Raw genomic sequence first — 27376 nt, forward strand, 5'->3', positions numbered from 1 at the left:
AAACGCCAGTTTGTATTTGGTCTGTGTAATTCCTGTAGAGGACAACTACATTAATAAACAAAGGAAAAATTGTACCTGCTTGCAGTACTTGGTTATGGCTGCTCCTAGAGGGTGTTCACTGTTACTTTCAGCAGTTCCCACGATGGCCAGGATCTTACTGCGTGATATTCTGTTACTTTCCACTAGAACCTTTACTTGGTTCACTACTGGGGTTCCATGGGTAATGGTTCCAGTCTTATCAAACACCACTACCTTCACCTGTAAGAAAATTAAAATACACTGCACCTATATGACTTGATAGTCCTTAATACTACCTTTCCAAAAATAAGAAATAGGTTTACTTTGACAGATGAATATTTTGTTTCTTAATAAATTGACCTTTGACTTAATTGGAGTTGAACTGTCTTTGAGTGAGCAAAAGTAAGGGAGAATAAGGGAAAAGATACTCTAAGTTACATCTAATAGTCCTCCCTTGCAAATGTTCAACCATACTGTGAATATATGTTAAACAACTAGAGCTAATTGTTAATAGTTGACTGTTAATAAGTACTTAAGAATTGACTCTGCCTCAGGGAAAGAGAAAAGCTTTCAATACTAACGAATTCCAGAACTGTAGTGGAAATCTGGGCAGTAGGCATATGATTATAAGAGAAAGGTAAGTAATTAAGTTGAAGTGAGCACCAGATAAGACCTGCTGGTTTGCTTTGACTTTATTGGGTCTAGATGAGAAGCTTGGTCTGAGAAGAGACAGCTCAGTGAACCCATGAGGGAAATTGAGCCCAGACAGGAAAAAGGAAGAATCTGGACTTAGAGAACACAGTCACCCCACAGTAAAATTGGAATACAAACCTTGAAAAATGAATACCTTGAGGAACCAAGATGAAAAGAGATATAATAATGAAATACAAAGCATAATTCTGAACAAGAGAAAAAATAGCTATAAAGAGTACTATGGAAACAACTGAGGAAACTGGAATATGGACTCATGGTTAGATAACAGTATTACAGCAATGTCAATTTCTTGATTTTGATCTCTGTACTATGATTATGTAAGAGAATGTCCTTGTTCTTAGGAAAGGAACCTGATATCTGCAGTAAAGGATATACAGGAGTTCTTTATGCTGTTCTTTCAATTCTTAAGTTTGAAATTATATCAAAGTCAATAAAAAATTACTATAAACACTAACAGCTTGTATTGACTGGTTATAAGAGGTTCCAAATCTGTTCTAAGCTGTGTTCTGTGTTTACTACATGCATCTGTATATAGTTTATATCCTCACAATAAGAACATATTAGAAGGAACATGGTTTTAGTTGAAGTCAAGTAGCCTTGATTGAAATTGTTTTGGAAATCCTAATATGAGAGAGATGAGGGATAAGATTATATTTTTGAAGTCATAGCGGCAAACTGTCAGCTAGTGGGAAAGGCAAAGAAACTGCAATGTTACTATAAGCACCATCTCACGGTGAAGAACACAAACATGGGGTCGCATTTTTCCTGGGCAAATACCCCTTCTGTCTTCCTGACCTGAAGACATTTCTAATCTAAACTGGAAGAGGACTCCACTTTTTCCACATCAGGGTCTGCTCTGAGAAAGTAGGCCTGGAGTAGTTTTAGAGATCTTAGATAACTAAGACCAATCCAGAACAGAACCAAAATAACACCCTTCCTACCTCAACCCTCAGGATAGTCCCAGAAGAAGCTCGGCTTATGGACCATGTAGAAATAACTCTGGATTCTCTTTCTCAATAGGGGTGCTATTGCCAGTTTGGATGGGACAATTCTTAGTTCTGGGGACTATCTTACCTTATGAGCCATCTCCAATGGCTCGCCACCTTTGATTAGTATGCCATTTTGAGCGCCTACTCCTGTACCCACCATCACAGCAGTCGGAGTGGCTAGTCCCAGTGAACAGGGGCATGCAATGCACAGAACTGTGATAGAGGCTTGGAAAGCAAAGCGTATTATCGTTTCTGTTCGGGAGATACTTCTGTTATATCCCTTTAGGAGAAAGGCATGAATTTCGGTTATTGATCTAGAGCTGTATAAAACAAAAGGAACAAAGCTTAACTCTATTTAAATAAAACCACATTTTTCAAGTCACACATAATCCTACTTAGCTGCCAATGTATACAATTTGGTTACTAGTAAAAAAAACACCTTTTTTCTTCTTGTATGAATATAAGAAATTGCGACATTATTGGTAAACAAGTCATAGTCCTAAAATTAGGAATTCATTTTTGCGGATTCCAGAGTTACAAACTATGCAGTTCATCTAAAGAACATGAAAGTCAGCTTTTTACCTCTATATTGAGAATGAGTGCTTTTACTAGGGATTTTCAAAAATAGCTGCAAATATGGGACCTAATTCTCAGCAAATCTGATCCTGAAGAAAAAGAATTTTGAATCTCTGTATACTAGGACCATAAATCTGCCTTTCACACTATACTTTAAAGACAATGGAAAAATCACCCAGCATGCAAAGGAAGCTTACTCCTATTTCAGTAAAATTCTTTTGAACATAACAGTGTGAACTGAGTATATCAGGTAGTATACAGCTCTTAGTGACATTGAATATTTGCTGTGTGAGTAAATACAACTGACAGTATTAGGGGAAATCTCCTAAGCACTCCCTGAACTCATGAGAAAAATCCCTAAGGGATACACATTCCAAAATACTTCTCAGCAATCTTCTTGTTCAATGTGTAATTAGCCAATGTGAATCATTTAAAAAAATTTTTAGGGGTGCCTGGGTGGCTCAGTCGGTTAAGCAGCTGCCTTCGGCTCAGGTCATGATCCCAGGGTCCTGGGATCGAGCCCCGCATTGGGCTCTCTGTTCAGTGGGGAGCCTGCTTCTCCCTCTCCCTCTGCCTGCTGCTCCCCCTGCTTGTGCTCTCTCTATCTTTTAAAAAGTTTTTATATTATACTAATGACCATATATCATGAAGTAGATACATAGTTTTTTGATTCTACCTGTTCTATTTTTTTTTTTACATTCAGAATTTTTATTTCAAAACAAAGAACCACAGTAACATTATAACAGAAACATCCACTTGGAAATATTCACAATCTGGTCACTGAGAAATGGGAAAACTTCCACACTGCATTACTGCCAACCCACTGTTTTTGAGGACCCAGAAGCACAGGTGCAATTAGAAGAAGTCACCTGTTCCAACAAAGTCCCATTCCATAGCTCTGTGAGTTTTTATCCCAAGGCTCAACGACCAGAGGGAACCGTGAGAACTGGTAACTAAAATACTGTCATAGGCAAGGGTTTGGCTAAAGGGCCTGGAATGTGTAAGCACAAAGGAGAGAAAGGGAGATCAAGCAACATATGAAAAGGGGAAAAGGCAGTAACTGTCATGGGGTCCAATTTCCATTTATAAAAATACTAGGAAACTAGATGATCTGTGGAGGTGTCCGTGACCTGTGGCAAGCATAAATCCCTCCATCTCATCTAACTCCCTGAAATGTTCCAGAGTTAGAAGTCTTCGTTTTTTATCCCCTTAAAAGAAAACCCCCCTCTCCCCCACAATTCCCCTCCAGTGCCTCCAAGAGGCCACATGTCCTGATCTCACACTCTTCTTAACTATTTCCATTGTCTGGGTCTAGAGCAAGACAGAGTCCTCCACCCTCAATCTCAAGATTTAAGAAGTGCTCCCCCAACTCTCCAACAAGGAAAGGTAGCCACATGAGACAGAACACTAAAGTTTGGAAAAAAGCCATAGACACAAATTCCACAGAGCAGAGGCAGTGTCATTTATACACAGAGAGATGTTTAACAGATTTTATCCAAAAGGGGGTTGTAGGAACACAGAGGAAACAAGCTACCAATAAACTACTTCCAACTAGAGCAAAGTGACAGTACATATACATTCATACTCTCTCAAGTGTGGGCTACATTGCACATTTACTCACACTATCTCAAATGTATGGGCCCCTAAGGGCACTTGACCTAATACAATGGAAACATGGTAACAAGGGTAACTTGACATGGTAACAGATGAACAAGCATATGATGATGCCAAAGTAACAACATACATCAACAAGATAATAATCGTTCAGGAAAAATCCTCTCCCAGAGCTGAGGTTACAAATTCAAAGTTAGCTATGAACATTCTCCTCTGAATTCTTTTAAAGCTATGGCTTACAACAAAATAAAAATCCACATCAATAAGAGAAAGAATAAGAATCATACCATCATTTCAATAGATGCAGAAAAAGCATTTGACAAAGTACAACATCCATTCGTGATAAAAACACTCAACAAGTAGGGTTAGAGAGAATATACCTCGACATAATAAAGGCCATTTATGAAAAACCCACAGCTAACATCATCCTTAATAGAGAAAAACGGAGAGCTCTTCCCTAAAATCAGGAACAGGACAAGGTTGTCCACTCTAACCATTTTTATTCAACACAGTACTAGAAGTCCTAGCCACAGCAATCAGACAACAAAAAGAAATAAAAGGCATCCAAATCGGTAAGGAAGAAGTAAAACTTTCACTATCTGCACATGACATGATACTGTATATAGAAAACCTGAAAGACTCCACCAAACAACTGCTAGAACTGATAAACAAATTCACTGAAGTAGCAGGATATAAAATCAATCTACAGAAATCTGTTGCATTTCTACACACCAATAATGAAGCAGCAGAAAGAGAAATTAAGAAAATAATCCCACCTACAATTTCACCAAAATAATAATATCCCTAGGAATAAACCTAACCAAAGAGGTGAAAGACCTGTACTCTGAAAACTAAAACACCGATGAAAGAAATTGAAGATGACACAAAGAAATGGAAAAATATTCCATGCTCATGGATTAGAAGAACACATATTATTAAAATGTTTATACTACCCAGGACACCTGGGTGGCTCAGCTGGTTGGGTGGCTGACTCTTGATTTCAGCTCAGGTTGTGATCTCAGGGTCCTGGGCTCCATGCTCAGCAGGGAGTCTGCTTGAGGATTTTCTCCCTCTTCCTCTGCCCCTCCCCCTGCTGGTGCTCACTCTCTCCCTCTAAAATAAATAAATCTGTAAAAAAAAGTCTATATTACCCAAAGCAATCTACAAATTTAATGTAATACCTATCAAAATACCAACAGCATTTTTCACAGAACTAGATCAAACAATCCTAAAATTTATATGGAACCACAAAAGACCCCGAATAGCCAAAGCAATCTTGAAAAAGCAAAACAAAGCTGTAGGCGTCATAATTCCAGGCTTCAAGTTATATTACAAAGCTGTAGGAATGAAAACAGTATAGTAGTGGCACAAAAATAGATACATAAACCAAGAGAACAGAATAGAAAACCCAGAAATAAACCCACAATTATATGGTCAATCAATCTTCAACAAAGCAGGAAAGAATATCCAGTGGGAAAAAGTCTCTTCAACAAATGGTGTTGGGAAAACTGGACAGCGACATGCAAAATGAGGAAAGTGGACCACTGTCTTACACCATACAAAAAAATAAATAAATTCAAAATGGATGAAAGACCTAAATCTGACACAGGAAACCATCAATATCCTAGACCACAACACAGGCAGCAACCTCTTTGACCCAGACCGTTGCAACTTCTTACTAGACACGTCTCCGGAGACAAGGGCAAAAATGAACTATTGGGACTTCATCAAGATAAAAAGCTTCTGCACAGCAAAGAAAACAGTCAACAAAACTAAAAGGCAACCGACAGAATGGGAGAAGATATTTGCAAACAACATATTCTGGTAAGGGGTTAGTATCCAAAATCTATAAAGAATTTACCAAACTCAACACCCCCCCCCAAAAAAAACAACAAAAAATCCAGTCAAGAAATGGGCAGAAGACAGGAATAGACATTTCTCCAAAGAAGACATACAGATGGCCAACAGACACATGAAAAGATGCTCAACATCACTCATCATCAGGGAAATGCAAATCAAAACCACAATGAGCTACAACCTCATACCTGTCAGAATGGCTAAAATCAACAACACAAGAAAAATACGGGTGTTGGTATGTGGAGAAAACCCCTCTTACACCATTGGTGGGAACTGGTGCAGCCACTCTGGAAAACAGTATGGAGATCCCTCAAAAAATTAAAAACAGAACTACCCTACGACCCAGCAATCGCACTACTGGGTATTTACCCGAAGAATACAAAAACACTAATTCAAATGGATACATGCACCCCTATGTTTATGGCAGCATTATTTATAATAGCCAAGATATGGAAGCAAGCCAACTGTCCATCAACTGATGAATGATTAAGAAGATGTGGTATATATTTACAAGGGAATATTACTCAGCCATCAAAAAGAATAAAATCTTCCCATTTGTAACTGCATGGATGGAGCTAGACAGCTAGCATTATAGCTAAGCAAAATAAGTCAGTCAGAGAAAGACAAATACCATATGATTTCACTTATATGTAGAATTTAAGAAACAAAACAAACAGACAAAGGGGAAAAAAAGCTAGAGAGAGTGGGACAAGCCAAGAAACAGACTCTTAACTATAGAGAATAAACTGATTACCAGAGGGGAGGTAGACAGAGGGATGAGTTAAACAGGTGATGGGGATTAAGGAGTGGACTTGTCATGATGAGCACTGGGTGATGTATGGAATTATTGAATCATTATACTGTATACCTGAAACTAATATAACATTGTATGTTAACTAGCTGGAATTAAAATTAAAACTTTCAAAAAAATAAAAATCAACAATTAAAATCTCCTAAAAAACAAAATTGGGTTGCTCATTTGGAGGTCTCCCCCACCAGATGGGTGGTTAGGAGTAGTTTAAAAAAGAAAAAAGAGTCTGCTACATGGGCAAGAACTTTTTTGGTCCACTGAGGGGAGAAAGGATTTCTAGAATTAATCTTCCCTTCTCTAGACTCCATCCAAAATTAGAATCCATCAACCACCATTAACTGCAATGCCTATTTTAGTAATCAACCTAGATTTCAAGTAATACTACATATAATCTTCAACAAAGAAAAAAGTTCCAAAGGAAACCAGTAGCTTCTTAATATAGGCACATGACTTTAACTGAGAAGTTAAACTTGAGAGTTTCCACCTGAAGGACAGGAATTGTTAAGAGGCAAATCTCACACACCACATCATGTACGCTTCAATAACATATTACATTTCTTTCTAGAGTCTTCCCTTCTTATTGCACCTTGACTTCTCCACTATTAAATCTTCCACCCTATAATCTCTCTTTAAGCACCTCCCTCTACGCTCAATTTCCTTATGTTCTCATTATTTGGTAAAATTGCTTTACACTTAAAGAACTAAATATTTATGTAATAATACCAGAAGATAAATAAAACTCCAATTAATTTTTTCTGCAGAGCTGTATAGAAGCAAGGAAGGTGCTCTTATTTAATCCCTCTCTGCCCTCCACACTCATGTAGATCTGCTTCCTGTTAAGTCTGGGGTGGGGGAGACTGAACCTCACTCTTAACACTCCTGTATGTCCTTGTGAGGGAATATAGAACCCGAGGGAGGAAAAGCTGGCAAAGCTGTCATATGCCAAGCAGCCAATTCCTTTTGAAATGAAGGAAGGTTCACTTGGTCTCTCCTAAACAGAAGAGAATGTCCAAGCAATAAAATGCTTAAAAATCCACTGAAGATAAAACTAACTCCAGCACTGGGTTCCTCTGAGTGCTCATGAAGTGTGTGGGAAGAGAAAGGAATCAAGTAGCAGCATTCAGAAACAGTCCTGGGTTACAACCTGATGAGGTCTCTCTCTCTCTCTCAATCTCTCTCTCTCTCATTCAGGGAGAGTTTGCTTCTTCGTGTTGGTAGGGAGACAGGAAGGAAGCATGGCTTAGACCTCCTTAATGGGAAGGGTGCTGTTTATCTCCACAATGGGGCCTTTGTCAGCTCTACTGGCCTCTTTCACCTGCCATTCCAAGGCTTATGTAATTTCCTCAAAAGTCCTGCCATGGGTCTCAGGGACTAAACACCAAGAAGATAACAAGGAAGCCAGTGAAGACAATACAAACGCACGCTCCTAAACAGAATGCAGCTGCCCAACCAAAAAAGTTGGAGGTCCAGTTGGAAAAACCAGCCCCTGCCATTGCAGCTGGGTGGGGTCCCTGGCTGAAGAGTTTAGCCACAATACACCAGGGAATGGAGCCTGGACCAATTTCAAAAAAGGGCATGAAGACCAAGACAGCTGTAATACAGACAAAGCCCATTCAGTTATACTTGTCCTTTAATAACAATGAAAACAGGGGGCGCCTGGGTGGCTCAGTCGGTTAAGCGACTGCCTTCGGCTCAGGTCATGATCCCAGGGTGCTGGGATCGAGTCCCACATCGGGCTCCCTGCTCTGCGGGGAGCCTGCTTCTCCCTCTCCCACTCCCCCTGCTTGTGTTCCCTCTCTCGCTGTGTCTCTCTCTTTCAAATAAATAAATAAAATCTTAAAAAAAAAAAAACAAACAATGAAAACAGTCATGAGAATGGAACAAAAAACCATCCGTCCAAGACCAGTCAGATGTAGTCTTCCTCCCTGCCCTTTCCATCAAAAACAGAGAAACTACCATGAAGACAATATTCACCACACCCATACCAATGGCTCCCCAACACCTGCATCTTTGAAGATTCCCATTCAGTAACAGAACACAGCACTGACTCCAGAGAGCTGCTGGGAGAGCTGGAGCATGGTGGAAACGACGATACGCTGTCAGTAGCTGCGCACACTGAAGAGCTCCAGCACAGTGACTTGCTTTTCTTGTGCGATCCTAGCACCCTCATTTTTCATCTCCCTGATGTCCTGTCTGAGTCACATCCTGGGTACCCCACAATCACTAGAAGATCTCCTTGGCACTCTCCTCTTCCCTTCTGTTAATGACCAAGAATCTAGGACTTTTAGGGCAAAATGGAAGGGCTGTACTTTGTAGGACAGCTAGAATGATGGTGAAGTCCAACAGCAGAGGCCAAAGCTCTTCAATCCCCAAGATGACTTTCGACCAAATATGTAAGCCACCAGAATCCTGACAATGCCTAGCTGGTTAGGAATGCCAAAGCCCCCCGACCTGCCATCATGGGGCAGGTAGGAGATATCTCTCCAATGCACATAGGCACAAAACCTGCGCAGTATCTGCAGAAGAAGTCAATAATCTATTGGCCCAGGTTCAGCATTTCTTTTTTTTTTTCCAAGATTTCATTCATTTACTTGAGTGAGAGAGAGAGAGAGAGAGAGAGAGAACGAGAGCACACGAGCAAGAGAGCACAAGCAGGGGGAGCAGCAGAGGGAGAGGGAGAAGCAGACTCCCCACCAAGCAGGGAGACCGAGGTGGGGCTCGATCTCAGGACCCCGAGAACATGACCTGAGTCGAAGGCAGCCGCTTAACCAACTGAGCCACCCAGGGGCCCCTCAGGATCAGCATTTCAACAGACTCCGCTAATTTGGAAAACCATAGGGCAGCCACCAGCAACAGCCAATAGGTTGACAATAAGCACCCGCCAAAGCTGTTGACAAAAAGTCCAGTGGAAAAGGAGCCAGTCATACCACTAATGGAGAAGATGGCCACAGACAAGGACCAAAGGGAAGTGAGTAGCACCTGAGTGGGGGAGTCTTCTAACTTCTCTTCCAATGAATAATTGAGAAAATCCTTTATGATTGTCTCAGGAGCATTGATGACTGGAAAGAGCCAAACTGGAAAGAGTCTATTTTATCAATGGAGATGGCAAAGATCAGAGGTACTGTGACCTTCTGTGTCCCCATGGCCCTAATTTAATTCTTTTCCGATTCAGTAAATATATAGAAGTGAGATCCCAGAGACCTCTTCTAGACAACAAAATCTTCAAAATGTTCTTCTCGGCGACAAGTGTCTCTTCAGGTCCCCAGTAAGGCTCTACGTCTCACCCTCACTCTCCTGATTCTACTTGTTCTTTAACTGAAGGGACAAACAACATGAAACAGTGTACAGCATGGCATTTTTAAAAATAAAGAAATACAACAAAGTAAGACTTTCTTAGTAGTAATGACTTTATGGTGCTAGGTTCTTACAAAATTCTCAAATACTTAAACTAAGCGTTCACCTAAGAGGTATTTATCTATACAGAAACAGTTGGAAGGGACTTTCATAGACATGAAAGCTTATGCTTTAATATATGTCATATGTGCATGTTTTCACCTACACTAATTCCAATCTTGCAATTTAGGTATTATTATCACTACATTACAGGTGACAAAACCAAGGATAACAGAAGTGACTTAAAGGTTATATAATATGAGGCACAATCCAGGTCTACTTTACTACTTTACAACACCATACTTTAGAGACTATCATAGAACTACAGAGGAACAGGCACTAATATTACCCTATATTTATAAAGCATTTAATAAATTACAAAGTGTTTCCGATATATCATCTTATTTAACTTTCACAACAACTGCAAGTTATGCAGGATGGGTATTATTAGAATCTCACTTTACAAATGAGGAAACTGAAGCTCAGAGAGAAATTAATTTGACCTAAGATCACACTGATGGTATATGGCAGAGCTGAGACCCCAAGGTTTTTCTCAATATTATCTACAGTCCTTTGAGAAAGCAGAGTCATGTTGAGAATGAGACTGGGTATAAAATATAAAAGTTCAGTACTTGCTTTGGGAAAATCATAATGAAAATAATGAAAAAGTAATAAAAATAATGAAAAAAAATCTTTCCAGGAGGAAATTTTTATATTTATAGAAATGCAAATGTTATTCTTATTACTCTCCCATTCCAGGCCCATAAAGATACTAGTGATTATTAAAGTTATTTTCCAATTAATAGTTTATGCAAAAGATTCACAAACTGTTTTATGTATGGTAGAGTTGTTATAAGTCACTTACAGGAAAGTAGGTCTCCACAATTTCAAAATTCAGAAATCCAATTATAATCCAAACCAAGAGGGTAGCGATGGAAACAATAACAATAAAAGGAACAAAGTAGCCACTGAGTTTGTCTGCAAACTGCTGGATAGGAGCCTAGAATATTAATAATAACAATAATAATAATAATACATGTATCAAAGTCTCCTTTTTTGATAATGAATACAGAGTATATTTGGTACTGCATACAAATATTTTAATAATCTCCCTATTAATGCAACTGGAGTTAAAGGAAAACATAAACACTAGATCAAGATTCACGCTGAGCAGTCTTTTAAAAAAAATACTTTCTGTTTCTCCCAGGGAATTAAGTTACCTTTGATGTTTGTGCCTCTTCCACAAGTTTAACAATTTGAGAAAGCGTTGTGTCAGCTCCAACATGGGTTGCACGGATAAGTAGTGACCCATTCTGGTTAATGGAACCGGCGATTACTGTGCTGCCAGATTTCTTAGCCACAGGCATTGCCTCCCCTGTATAAGGAATAAAGACAAATTTAGGGAGCATAAATACATACTATCTTGAAACGTGCTGTTATTTATTAACTGTCAAAAATATGTAGAAAGGAGATTCTTACTTCATAGAATCTGGATAAATGCCTAGGTGAAGGTTGCCCTCCCTTTTTCCTTATGTCAGTTCTGGGCCAACCCCAGGGACACATATCTTAAACTAGAACAATCTATTCTTATACGCAGAAACTTTTTTTTTTTAAATATGGAACGCTTCACGAATTTGCGTGTCAGACACTTTTAAAGCTGCTCCCTAGTCTTAGATCATTGGTCCTCAATATGTTCCCAAGGAGCACTTAGAAATGTGGGAGTTCTTGTTTATAATAACTACTGGTGGAGCATGGGGTGCTCCTACTCCAATTTAGTGGGCCAGGGTCAGGGATACTAAATGTATTACAATGTGCATGCAGTACCCCCAGAAGAATTGTCCCATCTGAACTGGCAATAGCACCCTATTGAGAAATACAGAGTCCGAAATTATTTCCTCATAGTCCATAAACTGAGCCTCTTCTGGGACTATCCTGAGGGTTCAGACAGAAAAGGTATTCTTTTGGTTCTGTTCCAGATTGGCCTTAGTTATCTAAGCTCTCTAACACTACTCCGAGGCCTAATTTCTTCGAGCAGACCCTGATGTGGAGAACCCAGAGTTATACTCCAGCTCCGACCAGACCAGTCTTTAGGGCAGGAAAACAAATAGGTATTTGCTCAGGAAAATCTGCCAAAGTCTCTTGGGCTCTACATCAGAATGAGACAACTGCCTTTGGTTACACATTCTAATAATTAACAATCCTCAGTGAAAAAAGCTTTCAGTAGCATAATGAAAAAATACAAAGTAAATCTACAGAAATTTATTTAATAGTCTTAAAAAGAATTCCTATTCTCTTTACTCATCATTTAGTCATTCCATAGTTTCTACAAAAAGCTCTCCACCTTTTATTCCTGTTTTTTATTAACACTTTGGATTTACTTTACTTTCATGTCATGATCCTCTGAAAGAACATACCTGTGATAAGGGACTCATCTACCATAGAATGTCCTTCAATAACACGACCATCCACTGGAAATTTGCCTCCTGGAACCACTTTAATGATGTCTCCACGTTGAACGAGCTCCACATCCACTTGTTCTTCACTGGATAGGAGTTAAAATAAAAAGCACTGGGAAAATATGTTTCTCACTCTGATCTTTCCATGCAAGCTTACTGGTTTATGTCAAGCTTGTGGCTCCATAATTGCTACCAATGGAAACTAGACCTAACATTTAAGCTGGGAGCTACAATGTCAGTCCTGTTTACTGTTGGGGAACAGCTCAGTACCTGGCACAAAGGATATATTCGTTCAGTAGTGACTAAAAGAATAAATGAAAGCTTTAGAAAATAATGTGAGGGGTTTTATTTAATTAAACAATTTATGGGACACCTGGGTGGCTCAGTCGGTTAAGTGTCTGCCTTCGGCTCAAGTCATGATCCCAGGGTCCTGGGATCGAGTCCCACATTGGGCTCCATGCTCAGCAGGGAGCCTGCTTCTCCCTCTGCCTCTGCCTGCCGCTCCCCCTGCTTGTGCTCTCTTTCTCTCTCTCTGACAAATAAATAAATAAAATCTTAAAAAAACAATTTATTGTGTAAATTTTCCTACATAATTTTATGAGTATACAAATGAGAAATACAAAAGAATGAAATTTTTTTTTTTTAAAGATTTTATTTATTTATTTGACAGAGAGAGACACAGCGAGAGAGGGAACACCAGCAGGGTGAGGGGGAGAGGGAGAAGCAGGCTCCCCGCAGAGCAGGGAGCCCGATGTGGGACTTGATCCCAGGACCCTGGGATCATGACCTGAGCCGAAGGCAGTCGCTTAACCAACTGAGCCACCCAGGCGCCCAAGAATGAAATTTTTTTAAAAAGAATGAAATCTTATCAAGTCTTTAGCTCTAACTTCCAGTTTACAGGTGCCAGGAGTTACAGAATAAGTTAGATGATGCCACAAGGAAGCAAAGAGTTAAATTCAGACTGTGTGATATTCTACAGAACAATTGATGGGTGGTTATCTAACAAGTCACCTGTAAGAGGCAGGGCATGGAGGGGGGAGGGCGAACAGGAGGGAAGAGCTGTTCTAGATTAAAGATTTTTTTAAGGTTTTATTTATTTGTCAGAGAGAGGGAGAGAGAGAACACACACAAACAGGGGGAGTGTCAGGCAGAGGGAAAAGCAGGTTCCCCGCTGAGCAAGGAGCCGGATGTGGGACTCGATCCCAGGACCCTGGGATCATGACCTGAGCCGAAGGCAGACGCTTCACCGACTGAGCCACCCAGGTGTCCCAGAGCTGTTCTATATTAAAAGAAACGAGTCAGTCAAATGCTTTGACAGATGGCTCTTGTTTGATTTCCGTTTCAAAGAAAGAAACAAAACTTTTGGAGACGGGGCACCTGGGTGGGTCAGTCCGTTAAGCATCTAACTCTTGGTTTTGCTCAGGTCATGATCTCAGGGTGAGATCAAGCTCCGGAATGGGCTCTGGGCTCTGTGCTCAGCGCAGGGTCTGCTTGAGATTCTATCTCCTTCCCATTCCCTCCCCATCAGCTCTTCCCCATGTGCTCCTCCCCAACTCACGTGTGTGCACTCACTCTCACTCTCTTGCGCTCTCTCTCTCTCCCCCTCTCTAAAATAAATAAATAACTTTTTGGAGACAACAGGGGAAATGAGAATAGACTATATACATATTAGATGATCTTAAGATATTGTTAATTTTGTTAAATGCAATATGGTATTATAGTTACATATGAATATGTCCTATTTTTAGAGATGCTACAGGAATATTTAGCAATAAACCAACATGACTGGAATTTAAAATACTACTGCAACAATATAAAGATAGAATGTATAGATGAAGTTTGGCAAAATGTGAAAAATTGTTAAATCTGGGAGATAGATGATGTGGGTTCATTATACTCTTCTCTCTACTTCTGGGTGTATTTAATATTTTTTGTAAGAAGTTAAAAAGATAAGGGGGAAGAATGAAAATAAATACCTTAAGAGAATATTATCAGAGTCAAGAGTTACAATAGTTGCTTCTGTAGCTTGTAGTGAAATTAGCTTGGCAAGAGCCTCTGATGTTTTGCCCTATAAATTAAAACAAACATGTTAACAATGCTAAGGAAGAAAAAGCTCAGGTTTTACCTAAAATAAAGATACAATACTTAACATTTGCCAAAAAGATAGCTTTCGGAATATTAATTAGTTCAAATTAGAAAATGTTTTACTTCAAAAATATGAAGTATACAAAATATAAAATGTATTATTAGGTATAATTTATTAAAAAGTAACATAAATTAATAGGAAAACATCAGGAACTCAGGTACATGAGCAAAGGACATCATTAGGCAATTAATTTAAGAAGAAATAAAATACCTCCTGTGTAGAAAAATGTTTATTCCTGCTAATAATGGAAGAAATGCAAACAAAAGCAACTCTATGACACCATTTAATGCCTACTAACTTAGCAAGAATTTATACAGGAGTTAATGCTGATGAAGTTGTAGTAAAACTACTTCACTAACATATTCTTATTGACAAAAGAATGCTAAAACTTGTTGCATGAGCCACAAAAGGATTTATGCCCTTTACTCACATACTTTGTAATTTATCCTAAGATACTAATTCAACAGAAATTACTATTAAACACGAATATGTTTAATGCAGGATTATCTAAAATTTAAAATGTGAAACAATCTAACTGAGAACAAAACCAAAATGGTTTAGTGAGTTACAGCACAATGATTTGACAGAATATTATTTAGAAAATACCAAATAATTATATCTGGACTGCAAAAATGGGGAAAAAACTTTCTAGCGTTAAGGATAAACCAGTATGTATACTATGTTTGCCACTCTGTAAAATATAAAGGTATGCAGAACAGAATTAGAAAGTAATTTCCATTATAGCAAGGGATTATGGGTGAATATTTTTTCCATCATTATTTTAAATCTTGTGGTCACATCAATTTTTCCATTAATAATGTGATATAAGTAAGTACTTAGCAAATGTCTCTCTCTTAAAATAAACATGGATATACTGTCCTATCTAAAGTATTAATTCCGTAAGTTCGGTAAATCTTCTAAAGGAATATTTAACTTAAAATGTTACCAAAATGGAAGCACTTCTTTTGTTAACTATATAAATCAATGTATATTTCCAAAAACTGGTCTAGAAAATATGATCACTTATCCATCCAAGATTTTAACAAATGTCACTCTTTCTTACTTTACCTTTGCTATATGTTCCAGCCACCGGCCTAGTGCAATAAACACAAATAGCATAGGAGGTGTATCAAAGAAAGTAATAGGGTTTACTTTGGCTCTTTCATACATTGCAACCAGAAGAATAACCAAAGAGTACGCAAATGCAATGGTGGTTGCCAGCACAATCAGTACATCCATATTTGCAGTTTTATGCTTCAGTGCTTTGTAGGCCTGAATGTAGAAGTACCAGCCTCCAAAAAACTGTAATATAGAAACAATAATTATTGCTGTTTAAAAAAATGTTGAAATTCACATATAGAGCTCAGTAACAAAGATACAGTCTCAAGGTTAATTTCCTTTTGCTTTTAACTAATCCGTAAACACTAAGGACAGATTTTTTTTTCCCCAGAGCTTGAGTTCTTTTTTTTAAATTTTTTTAATTTTATCATGTTATGTTAGTCACCATACAATACGAAAACAATGGCTCGTGGATCACCACATCAAAAACTCATGATGGGGCGCCTGGGTGGCTCAGATGGTTAAGCGTCTGCCTTCGGCTCAGGTCATGATCCCAGGGTCCTGGGATCGAGTCCCACATCGGGCTCCCTGCTCAGTGGGGAGCCTGCTTCTCCCTCTCCTACTCCCCCTGCTTGTGTTCCCTCTGTGTCTCTCTCTGTCAAATAAATAAATAAAATCTTAAAAAAAAAAACCAAAACAAAAACAAAAACTTATGATGTATTGTATGGTGACTAAGGATAGATTTTAAGCTGAGACAATAATGTTTGTATTTTAGCAGGTATGTGTGTGTTGAGATCCAAATTGCTGTACAAGTCCTTGGCAGCTGTCCTCTATAAGCCAACGGATATTCCATAATATAAAGAAAGTCAGATGATTCTTAGATTTTTCTTTTAGATGCTAGCACAAACAGGAACTAAGAAAACAATTACATTCTTTTGACAATGGTTTTTTTACATAAAACTTAGCCACCCTGCCTAAAATTCAACCTAAGTAGAATATCACAAGCTATTGGAACTGCTGGCTGTTTTCATTGGTAAACATAACTGAAAAGCTTGTTTTTCATTAGTATAGAGAAACATACTAAGATGTTCTTAAAATCATCACTGCCTTTTATAAGGATCAGAAAAAGGAATAGATTTATTGGATGAAGTGTTCCATAGTAAAAGTTTATCTGAAAAGAAGAGTTGAAAACATACAGAAAGTAATGTACTTCAGTATCAGGGATAAGTAATTAAAATAATAACATAATTATCACCATCATTTTATTTTATATAATAAGTTAATAATTAAAATATATTAATATACTTGATATAATAGTAATATAATTAATTTTAATATGTTTACTATAGAATATTAAATACAAATATAAATAAGTAAAATACCTATTTTATTATTATTACTTTAAACATAAAGTTATATGCAACAGCAGATATGAATGCTAAATTCATATCTAAATCTGAATTGAACTCTTTTTCTCTGCTTTGTTGTTAAACAATATCCTTAGGAGTTAAATGGAATTTATTATCTACTTTAACCACTCAGTTTAAGATTATTTTTATGAAGCATCTAGCATAAAATGATCAAACTTCTGGCTAATATCTGTTTTGCAATTGAAAATAGCCTTGCCTGTCACATTTTGCTATTTTTCATTATTAACATATATACTTGCTACCATTTCACTTGCCTGTACAGGTACACACAATAGAAAGGATAGCAAATTCATAATGGACAATCCTGGCAGGATCTGGTGCTCCAGGAACATAGAAGAATGAATGTTGACCATTTCTTCTTGACTCATGTTCTTATTATGGTGAGTTGCAAGATGGTGATCCATAACCATCATATATATCATCAGCCCCATTACAGGAATACAGAAAAAGAGGCTCACAAGGAAGGACCGTCTCCACCTTACGTAGAAAAGAAAAATCATTTTAGTAAGTAGCTGATGGTTAAAGCTTCTATGTACTATAGGGAAATACAAATTGTGACCACTTCACCCAATATAAGGATGACATTGTAAAAACTGACATGTCAACAGGATGTTAAAGTTATAACAATTGGTTAAACATCCAACTCTTGATTTCGGCTCAGGTCATGATCTCAGAGTCATGAGATTGAGCCCTGCATCAGGCTCTGTGCTCAGTGTGGAGCCTGCTTAAGATTCTCTCTCCGGGGCGCCTGGGTGGCTCAGTTGGTTAAGCGACTGCCTTCGGCTCAGGTCATGATCTTGGAGTCCCTGGATTGAGTCCCGCATCGGGCTCCCTGCTCGGCAGGGAGTCTGCTTCTCCCTCTGACCCTCCCCCCTCTCATGTGCTTGCTCTCTCTCATTCTCTCTCTCTCAAAAAAAAAAAAAAAAAATTTTTAAAAAAGATTCTCTCTCCGTCTTCCTCTGCCTCTCCCTCACTCTTTCTCTCTCTTAAAAAAATCTGTAACAAAGAATCAAAATCTGTTTTTCATTGACACACCAAAAGAACTTACTGGCTTATTTCTCGTTTATGGTCCAGGTGACTTGCTGATCGATCCTTCTTGACCAAAGAAGCTTCAAAACCTAAGCTCTAAGGAAATTCATGAGAAAACAATTATTTCACTGAATATAAAAATATTATATAGAGAAATTCTAAGACACAGTACTGTCATTAAGAACTTGAATTCAACTCAATTACTGAGTGCAAGTCACTCTGGTGACTGCAAAGATGAAAATATGCTCCCTTCTCTTAATTGCTTTTGTTTATAGCCTTTCATCAAAGAAATGAATAGTTCCTTAACTCTAGTTAATGTCTACCCTACTGTTCTCAAACTAATGATTTAACTCAAGTGCAGCTGTCCTCACTAAGATTCTTATATCAAAAAGTAACCTAAAGCCTCTAATAAGTAATTTTAGAAAAAAGCAGAATCAGTGTTTGATGATCTAATAAAGACAGAATTCAATAGTAAAATCACAAATCTTACATTTAGACAAGCATCATCCACTAGTATTGATGTACATTAATCACTTTTTTAAAATTTTAGCTTTGACATCTATCTATCCATCCATCCCCCAAACAAGTACAGGAAATTGAATAATAGGCCACAAAAGTTAGCACCATAGTATCAAGTCTTTGCAGATGCAGTCTCTACTCTTCTTCTATCAGAAAAAGAACATGAACAAAAATTTTCCCTAATACAACGAAGTATTAAAGAAAACTACACATAAGTAAGACTCATATGCACATAGACAGTAACATACACTGTATTTTCAACTGCTAGGGAAAATGTTGCCATCTTACATTTGTTGGCAGTGTAGCACACAGCACAGTGAAAAAAGCAAGCATGAGCTTTAGAGTCAGAAAGAATAGGCTCAGGGCGCCTGGGTGGCTCAGTCAGTTAAGCATCTGCCTTCAGCTCAGGTCATGATCGTGAAGTCCCAGGATCGAGCCCCGTGTCAGACTCCCAAGGAGTCTGCTTCTCCCTCTCCCCCCTCCTGCTTGCACGAGCTCTCTCTCTCTCTCAAATAAATAAAATATTTTTTTAAAAAAAAGAAAGAATAAGGGCGCCTGGGTGGCTCAGTTGGTTAAGCGACTGCCTTCGGCTCAGGTCATGATCCTGGAGTCCTGGGATCGAGTCCCATATCGGGCTCCTTGCTCAGCAGGGGGTCTGCTTCTCCCTCTGACCCTCCCCCCTCTCATGTGCTCTCTCTCTCTCTCATTCTCTCTCTCAAATAAATAAATTTTAAAAAAAAAAGAAAGAAAGAATAGGCTCAAATCCCAACTATGACACTTACTAGCTATGTGATTTTGGGCAAGTAACTTAACTTCTCTTAACCTGGGTTTCGTCACATCCAAAATGAAGATGACAGCACTGTTGTGAGAATTAAATTAAGAGTTGAAGCTTTGCAAAGTTGGTAACTGGCTCATAGTAAATACTCAATAATGCTAGCTTCACAAAGATGTTAATGGTATTATTATCTATACTAATAGGATCTTATCTGAACTATTAATATGCTCCAATCATTATAACAACAAGGCTATACCACATTAAAACTTTTAAAGCATTTTCACATGTACTACCACTTGATCTATTAAAGAACATGAGATAAGTTTGTGACAAATAAAAGGGTTTGGTCTTTTAAATTTCATACTTAAAAATACATCATTTGTAAGCAGAATCAGACCTATAAATACAGAGAACAATCTGATGATTGCCAGAGGGGAGGTAGATGGGAGATGGGTAAAATGGGTGAAGGGGAGTGGGAGATACAGGCTTCCAATTAAGGAATGACTAAGTCATTGGAAAAAAAAGGTACAGCATCGTAAACATAAGTCAATGGTATTGGAATAGCGTTGTATGGTGACACATGCTAGCTACACTTGTGGTGAGCAGAGCATAACCACTGAGTTGTTGAATCACTATGTTGTATACCTGAAACTAACATAACATTGTTGTGTCAACTATACACAAATTTTTAAAGATTACATTGCTTGCTTTGATCTAGGTACAATAAAGCATCTAGCATGATGCTTGCTTTCTTAATGATTAATTAATCTTATAACAAATTGTACTTTACTGCCATTTTCTAAATATTTTTAAAGAATTTGTGGTTCTACCTTCAGTCTACTCCTGATTAATAGTGCCAATATGCCTTTGCCTAACTCTTCCTGACAAAGACCAAGAAAAAAAAGGTTGTAAACACATTTATGTTAAATTTGAGACATGTTGATTGAGAGTAATCAAAGGGACCAGATCTTTTTCATTGTCTGATACAAAATAGAAGTGATTCAACGGAGTGCTGACTGAATAGGTAAGAACACAGAAATGCAAAATCTTACCACTTACTTCAACTGTATGGATAATATCCCTGGGACCAATAATTTCCGGGTCATATTTAATATGTGCTTTGTTGGTTGCCAGGGCCACAGAGCAGTAGAAGATCCCTCTGTGTTTTGTGAGGATAGACTCTATTTTATGTACACAGGAGGCACACGTCATTCCTCTCACCTGTTAAAGACAAAGGTTTTGTTATTCAGAAATCTACTTTTTCCTCCATTAAACATGAATTGTAACATGGAATGAACATACAAGATCTTATCTGCACTATTAATATCCTTCAGATATGTTCATTAGAATGCTGTTTTTATATAAAATTACACTGAACAAAGATATGGTCCTGGGAAGCTGCAAAAGGTTAAATAGAAGAAGATCTCGCTAAGTCAGTCTCCCTCTTCCTGTCACTGCTCAGTGATAGAGGATTTGACATCTATTGTTTCTTGAACTCAATGTCTTGTTTCCCTCTAGATTTTTTAGTCTTCAATATTACTTTTACAGAAGGTTAATGGATGACAAAAGTGTTATACCTTTGTCTAAAAATGCATTTTGCCTTATGTCTTGGGTGAGGTTATAGTTCAGCTTGGTATTAAATTCTAAAATGGAGTAGCAGAACTTCTAGAATGACTGTGTGTGGAGCTCAGCAAAGACTTTCCCCCAAAAGCAATGATAAAATTGAACAAAAGTTTCAAAAAACAACCCTTTAAAGATCTGGAAAGTGACTAAAGAGTATATAACAAATTACAAAGCTTTTATTCAAGAATATCTACTGAAGAATATCAGTAATGGTGTAGTAAAGGCCTTTGAAAATTATCTCCTCCATAAAAGCAATGAGAAACTGTCAAAACTGTCAAAACCAACTTTTTTTTTGAAATTTGGAAATTAAATAAAAGTTTTCAGCAATCCAGGAAGCATTATTCAAGAAAATCAGATGGGGGTGCCTGGGTGGCTCAGTCAGCTGACTCTTGATTTCGGCTCAGGTCATGATCTCGGGGTCCTGGGATGGAGCCCCACGTCGGGCTCCGCGCTCAGCAGGCAACCTACTTGAGGATTCTCTCTTTCCCTCTCCCTATGCCCCTACCCCCCACTCACACTCTCTCTCTAAAATAAATAAATCTCTAAAAAAAAAAGAATTAAAGGAAAATATGAGAACACTATCTCACCAAATAAATAATATCAATAAAGAAAGACAGATTATTAAAAAGGCCCAATGGACAGTCTGGAATTGAAAAGTACAGTAACTGAAATGAAAGCATTACTCAGAGGGAAATGTGTAGCTATAAATGTCAATATTAAAAAGTAAGAAAGATCTCAAATAAATAACCTAACCGTCCATGTTAAGATACTAGAAAAGAAGAGCAAACTAAATGTAAAGCAAGCAAAAGGAAGGAAATTAAAGATTAGAGTGGAAATTAATAAAAGAGAGAAGAGAGAAAATCAACAAAACCGAAAATTGTGTTTCTGAAAAAACTGACAAAATTGACAAACTTTTGGCTAGACTGACCAAGGGAAAAAAGAAAGAAGACTCAAATACTTAATATCAAGAATGAGGAGTGACTATTAACAGGCAAGACATTTCTTTTTTGGGTTAATGAAAAGCTCTTAAAATTAGATATGGTGATAGTTGCACAACTCTGAGGATATACAAAAACCACTGAATTGTACATCTTAAAAGGGCAAGTTTTGTGGTATGTGAATTATATTTCAATAAAGCTATTAAGTCTTATTTATTTTGTTAAAGATTTTATTTTATTTATTTGGCCGAGAGAGAAAGAGAGCACAAGTACAAGCAGGGGGAGCGGCAGAGGGAGAGGGAGACGCAGGCTCCCTGCTGAGCAGGGAGCCCGACACGGGGCTCGATTCCAGGACCCTGGAATCATGACCTGAGCCGAAGGCAGATTTCTTAACTGACTGAGCCACCCAGGCACCCCCTAAGTTTCAGAAGTCTTTAAAAACTAGCGGCGCCTGGGTGGCATAGTCAATTGGGCATCCCACTCTTGGTTTCGGCTCAGGTCGTGATCTCCAGGTAGTGGATGGAGCCCCATGTCAGGCTCTGCATTCAGCATGGCATCTGCTGACTCTCTCTCTCCCTCTCTGTCTCTAAAATAAATAAATAAATCTTTTTAAAAAATTCTTTAAAAAATAAAAATCCATGGTGGTGCCTGCCTGGATTAGTCGGTGGAGCGTGTGACTCTTGATCTCCAGGTTGTGGGTTTAAGCTCCGTGTTAGGTATAGAGATTAGTTAAAAATAAAATCTTTTGGGGGCACCTGGGTGGCTCAGTCAGTTAAGCATCTGCCTTCGGCTCAGGTCATGATCCCAGGGTCCTGGGATCGAGCCCCACATCAAGCCCCACATCAGGCTCCCTGCTTGGCCAGGAGCCTGCTTCTCCTTCTCCCTCTGTCGCTCCCCCTGCTTGTATTCCCTCTCTAGCTGTTTCTCTCTCTGTGTCAAATAAATAAATAAAATCTTTAAAAAATAAAATAAAAATAAAATCTTAAAAAAAAATTTTTAAATAAATAAATAAAAATATAAACTCACCCATTCTTTTTAAAATCTGCTTAGTATCCTACTATATGGACGTATTATAATTTATGTATCTAGTCCCCAGTGATTAACATTTTGGTTTTTTTCTTATCTTTTGCTATAATAAAAAATAAAATAAAATAAATACTATAATGAACATAGTATGTCATTTCATACATATGCAACTATGTCTGTTGGATAACTTCCTGTGAGTAGAACTTCTAAAGCAAAGGGCATGTCAATTTTACTTTTGATAGACATTCCCAAATTCCCCTGCTGAGAGCCTGTATCAATTGGCTCTCGACCAGCAATACATAAGAGATCACAAACACAGTGTTAACAAAATTGTGTATTATCTTTACCAATCTAATAGGTGAAAAATGGCATTTTGATGTAGTTTTAATTTGCTTTATTCTTATTAAAAGTGAGGGTGAACATCTTTTCTTATGTTTAAAGTGGTAACATTTTGGATTTTCTGTGAATTGTCAGTTCATATCCTTTACTATCTCTCTTTTGGGTTGTTTCTTTTCTTATTGATTGATAATACTTCTTCATATATTAAGAAAATTAACCTTCATCTATGATAAGAAATAAATTCAATCTACTTGTCTTTTGACTTTGTTTATTGTGTTTTCCTTCCAAAAAGAAAATTTAAAAAAAATTTTTTTAAAGATTTTATTTATTTATTTGACAGAGAGAGAGACAGCGAGAGAGGGAACACAAGCAGGGGAAGTGGGAGAGGGAAAAGCAGGCTTCCTGCCAAGCAGAGAGCCCGATGCGGGGCTTGATCCCAGGACCCTGGGATCATGACCCGAGCCGAAGGCAGACGCTTAACGACTGAGCCACCCAGGTGCCCCGTTCCAAAAAGAAATTTTTATGTACATGAATTTATCAATCTTTTCTTTTATTGGTTTTGTATGATAGTTAGAAAGGCCATTTCCACTCTAATATTATTTTTTAAGTGATAGATTAGATGTTATTATTGGGAAAAGCTGGGTAGAAGCTTCATAGAAATTCTCTACTAGTTTTGCAACTTTGTGGGTCTAAAATTATTTACACAATGGATTAACAGACTTATGTATAGTAAAACAAATACACTAAAATGTTAATGGAGAATCAAGGTGGTGGGTATAAGGGTGTCCACTGTACAATTCTTTTGACTTTCCTGATGTCTCAAGTTTTTATAATTAAATACTGGGGAAAAGAGCTCTAAATATTTCTCCTAGTAATTTCATGTTTTTTTACATTCAGATTTTTGATTGAGCTGGAACTAATTTTGGTACAGTATTAAGTTTTTTGTTTTAATTGTTTAAGTTATACAAATAAAACTCAATTTGCTAAATTGGAGAAAATGACCATTTTAAACCAATATGCCTTACACCTGGTTTTATGGCTTCATCTATAAAATTTAAGTCTTCAATGCATCTGAAATTTATTTTTTTCTATGCTACTAGGTAGGAATCATACTATATTTTAAAAGTTGATTTTCATTTACTTATTCAAACCTAAATCTTCTTTTTTGGTTCTTAATATAGATATGATTATCTTTTACATTCCATGCTTAAAGGCCACCATTAAGTCATATCTTATCCTTCTATTTTCCAGTTTCCTTAATTTTCCTTTTATGTCTTATTTTCCCAACCCTTAAATATCTTTGGAACTATTTTCTGAATCCTCCCTAAGTTTTTCCTGGAAATTTTATTAATCACACAAAAATGATTACTTACAACAAGTTCCAAAACACCATCTCCTTCATCAGCATTTTCTATCATAGTGGCTCCAAATCCGAGCTCTCGGATGAACTCAGCTATCATTGGGGGTTGTATAACAGCAGGATTATACCTTACTTCTGCCTTGCCAGCCATCAGAGCCACAAGTACAGAATATATTCCTAGAAACATTGATAAGAAAAACAATTGAGATAATATCCTTATAAAAAGAGTAATGTTATTAGTTTATTTTTCATTTGTAAAAGATTAAAGTGAACCTAGAGAAATTTGTAACTTAATTTCTACACAGTCTTGAACCCAAACCAAATAAAACTATTTGAATGGGGGCCTTAGTTTCTTAAACGTTTTATTATGGAAATTTTCAATTATATATACCCAAAAGAGAGAACAACACAATAAACTTGATACAACCATCGCCCAGTTTCAACAATTATCAATAATACTGGGTCTGGGGATGCCTGGGTGGCTCAGTAGGTTAGGCGGCCAACTCTTGATTTTGGCTCAGGTCAAGATCTCAGGGGTCCTGGGATCAAGCCCCAAACTGGGCTCCGTGTTCAGCGGGGAATCTGCTTAAGGATTCTCTCTCTCCCGCTCCTTCTGCCCCTCCCCCCCATTCCTTCTCTCTTTCTCTAAAATAAATAAATAAATCTTTAAAAAAAATTAGTACTGGGGCTGATCTTGTTTCATCTATATTCCTATCCTCTTACTTCCTGCACTCTACCCTGATTATTTTGAAGCAAAACCCAGATAATATATCATTTTATATGTAAATATTTAAATACATATCTCTAAAAGATAGAGTCTTCTCTTAAAAAAAATACCCATAATACCATTACCACACCCAAAATAATTCTTCAATATCACCAAATATCCAGGCAGAATTCATATTTCCAGAATTGTCTTAAAATTGTTTATTAGTTTGCCTAACACAGTTTGTTTTTTTGAATTGGGATCCAAGTAAGACCCATGAACTGCAATAGGTTGAGAACTTATTGTGTAAATATAAAGCATTTGTAGAAACTAATAGGACAGGGACCTAGAGAAAGGAACTCATGCACTTAAGGAAATCACTGCAGTTACAGCAAAGAATCCAAGAACGTACCAACATGTACATTATAACATAATCAAATAATAGTCATTTCTTACAATTATCAAATTTTACTGTCTGGCACACACTAATATAAAGTGCTCTTATTCATAGGGGGCAAAAGTGCCATCCAGCTTGTTAACAAAACAAAGGAGTTCATTTTGTCACAGTCATCCTGTTCTCTAGCACAAGCCTTTTATTAACAACCATCCTACTTCTCTAGGCCAGCTATGGCTGACATTGCCAGGAAGAAAATTAATTCTGCAGAGCAGAAGTGTCAGCTCTTTCTGGTAATCTATGGTACTTGGTGGCTACCTGACAGGGAATGGGGATCAACGGTTCATAGGTTAACTCTGCGGTTGGATAAAAAGAAAAGAAAAGAACATTAACTTAATAAGAGTTTTTAATAAGAAAACAAAGTACCTATATAATCTAAGTTTTCTATATAAAATGCTTACATTCTGGACTTTGTGGATACCAAATAATTCAGAGGACCAGTTCATAGGAAAGCGTCAGTAATAAAAGTAGGGTACAGAGAAAGTAGAAAAAATCTTTTTGCTTCATTTGGATGTAATCTATAGCCAAACAGAAATAGAAGGGAAAATTTGACTCTCAAAAATAGGTTTCATACTTACATAAATTATGGATAACTTTTTAAACTCTTACTTCAAACTATAAGTAAAACTCTATTCATTTTTAAAAATATAATGCAAACAAAACTAAGAGACAACCAGTGTTACTTAGTTTTTTTTTAAAAAGTGAATATAGTAACTCCAGCTGGGCCAGTGGTTTTCCTAATTGGGTAAAGAGGTGGTAAAGGGGAGAGTAGGAAGCAACTGGAAGGATCAATCAGCACAATGGATTTTTTTTTAAAAAAGATTCATGATTGGCATAGGCATTGCTTGTCTCATGAAAAAGGCTATTTCTGAATTGCCAAAAAATAGTTGGTTCTAAAATTAAACAGGAACCTTACAAACTTATTTTGCTTTCATTTGTTTGTAACCTCCCTCCTTTTCCCTTTTAATCATTCAAAGTGTAATATAAGCTTCAGCCTCAACTGCATTCTAATTAGATATATTGGAGACTGAAATGACATGCAAAAATGACACAATGCAGATAAGTAATAACTGAAGATGGCTCTGTATAACATACACTTTGTTATAATTTTCTGGCCTGTATATATAAGGTAAGGTATGTGTGTGTGTATGTATGTGTGTGTCTGTGTATGGTATATATAAGGCCTTTATATATAAGGCCTATGGACCTCAGGGCTGTATTATTATTATTATATACTTTGAGTTATAATAACACAATATAGAGGGGATAAACTAATACTAATCTTACTTCTTTGGCCCTCGTGACTAAGGGCATGTATTATTTAAGACCCTGGAGCTAGTACCAAACCTATGATTTCAGTCTCATTAAACATAACTGTATTTCTCTATGGTTACAAATTATGCCACAGTGTGAAGTCTATTAATATGAATGCAAACTTACAAGGTAATACATTTGAGTATAACTGAATAAAAAAAGTATGCTGTAAATTTTCTAAGATTTTGTGACCTAGAGTTAAATTTTATACACGATACTGAGTAACTTTT

The 27376-nt window shown here is 37.3% G+C and overlaps 1 protein-coding gene and 1 pseudogene across 2 annotated transcripts in view; both read right to left on the minus strand.

Moving 5' to 3' along the window:
• The window catches only part of ATP7A (ATPase copper transporting alpha), a 153743-nt gene that overhangs the window by 23432 nt on the left and 102935 nt on the right, over positions 1-27376 (minus strand). The window contains exons 6-16 of one of the 2 annotated variants that reach the window (XM_021678911.2): positions 24686-24849; positions 20446-20607; positions 18112-18188; positions 17318-17540; positions 15643-15876; positions 14405-14496; positions 12387-12514; positions 11193-11347; positions 10838-10972; positions 1807-2001; positions 76-258 (exon numbers count right to left, since the gene is read on the minus strand). In XM_021678911.2, the coding sequence (XP_021534586.1) occupies positions 76-258; positions 1807-2001; positions 10838-10972; positions 11193-11347; positions 12387-12514; positions 14405-14496; positions 15643-15876; positions 17318-17540; positions 18112-18188; positions 20446-20607; positions 24686-24849 (1748 nt within the window). The remainder of the gene's footprint in view (positions 1-75; positions 259-1806; positions 2002-10837; positions 10973-11192; positions 11348-12386; positions 12515-14404; positions 14497-15642; positions 15877-17317; positions 17541-18111; positions 18189-20445; positions 20608-24685; positions 24850-27376) is intronic. The other variant, XM_044911518.1, reaches the window with a different exon arrangement.
• On the minus strand, positions 7820-9722 carry LOC110571649 (annotated as a pseudogene).

The sequence above is a fragment of the Neomonachus schauinslandi genome, chromosome X, assembly GCF_002201575.2.
Source record: "Neomonachus schauinslandi chromosome X, ASM220157v2, whole genome shotgun sequence".
NCBI lineage: Eukaryota > Metazoa > Chordata > Mammalia > Carnivora > Phocidae > Neomonachus > Neomonachus schauinslandi.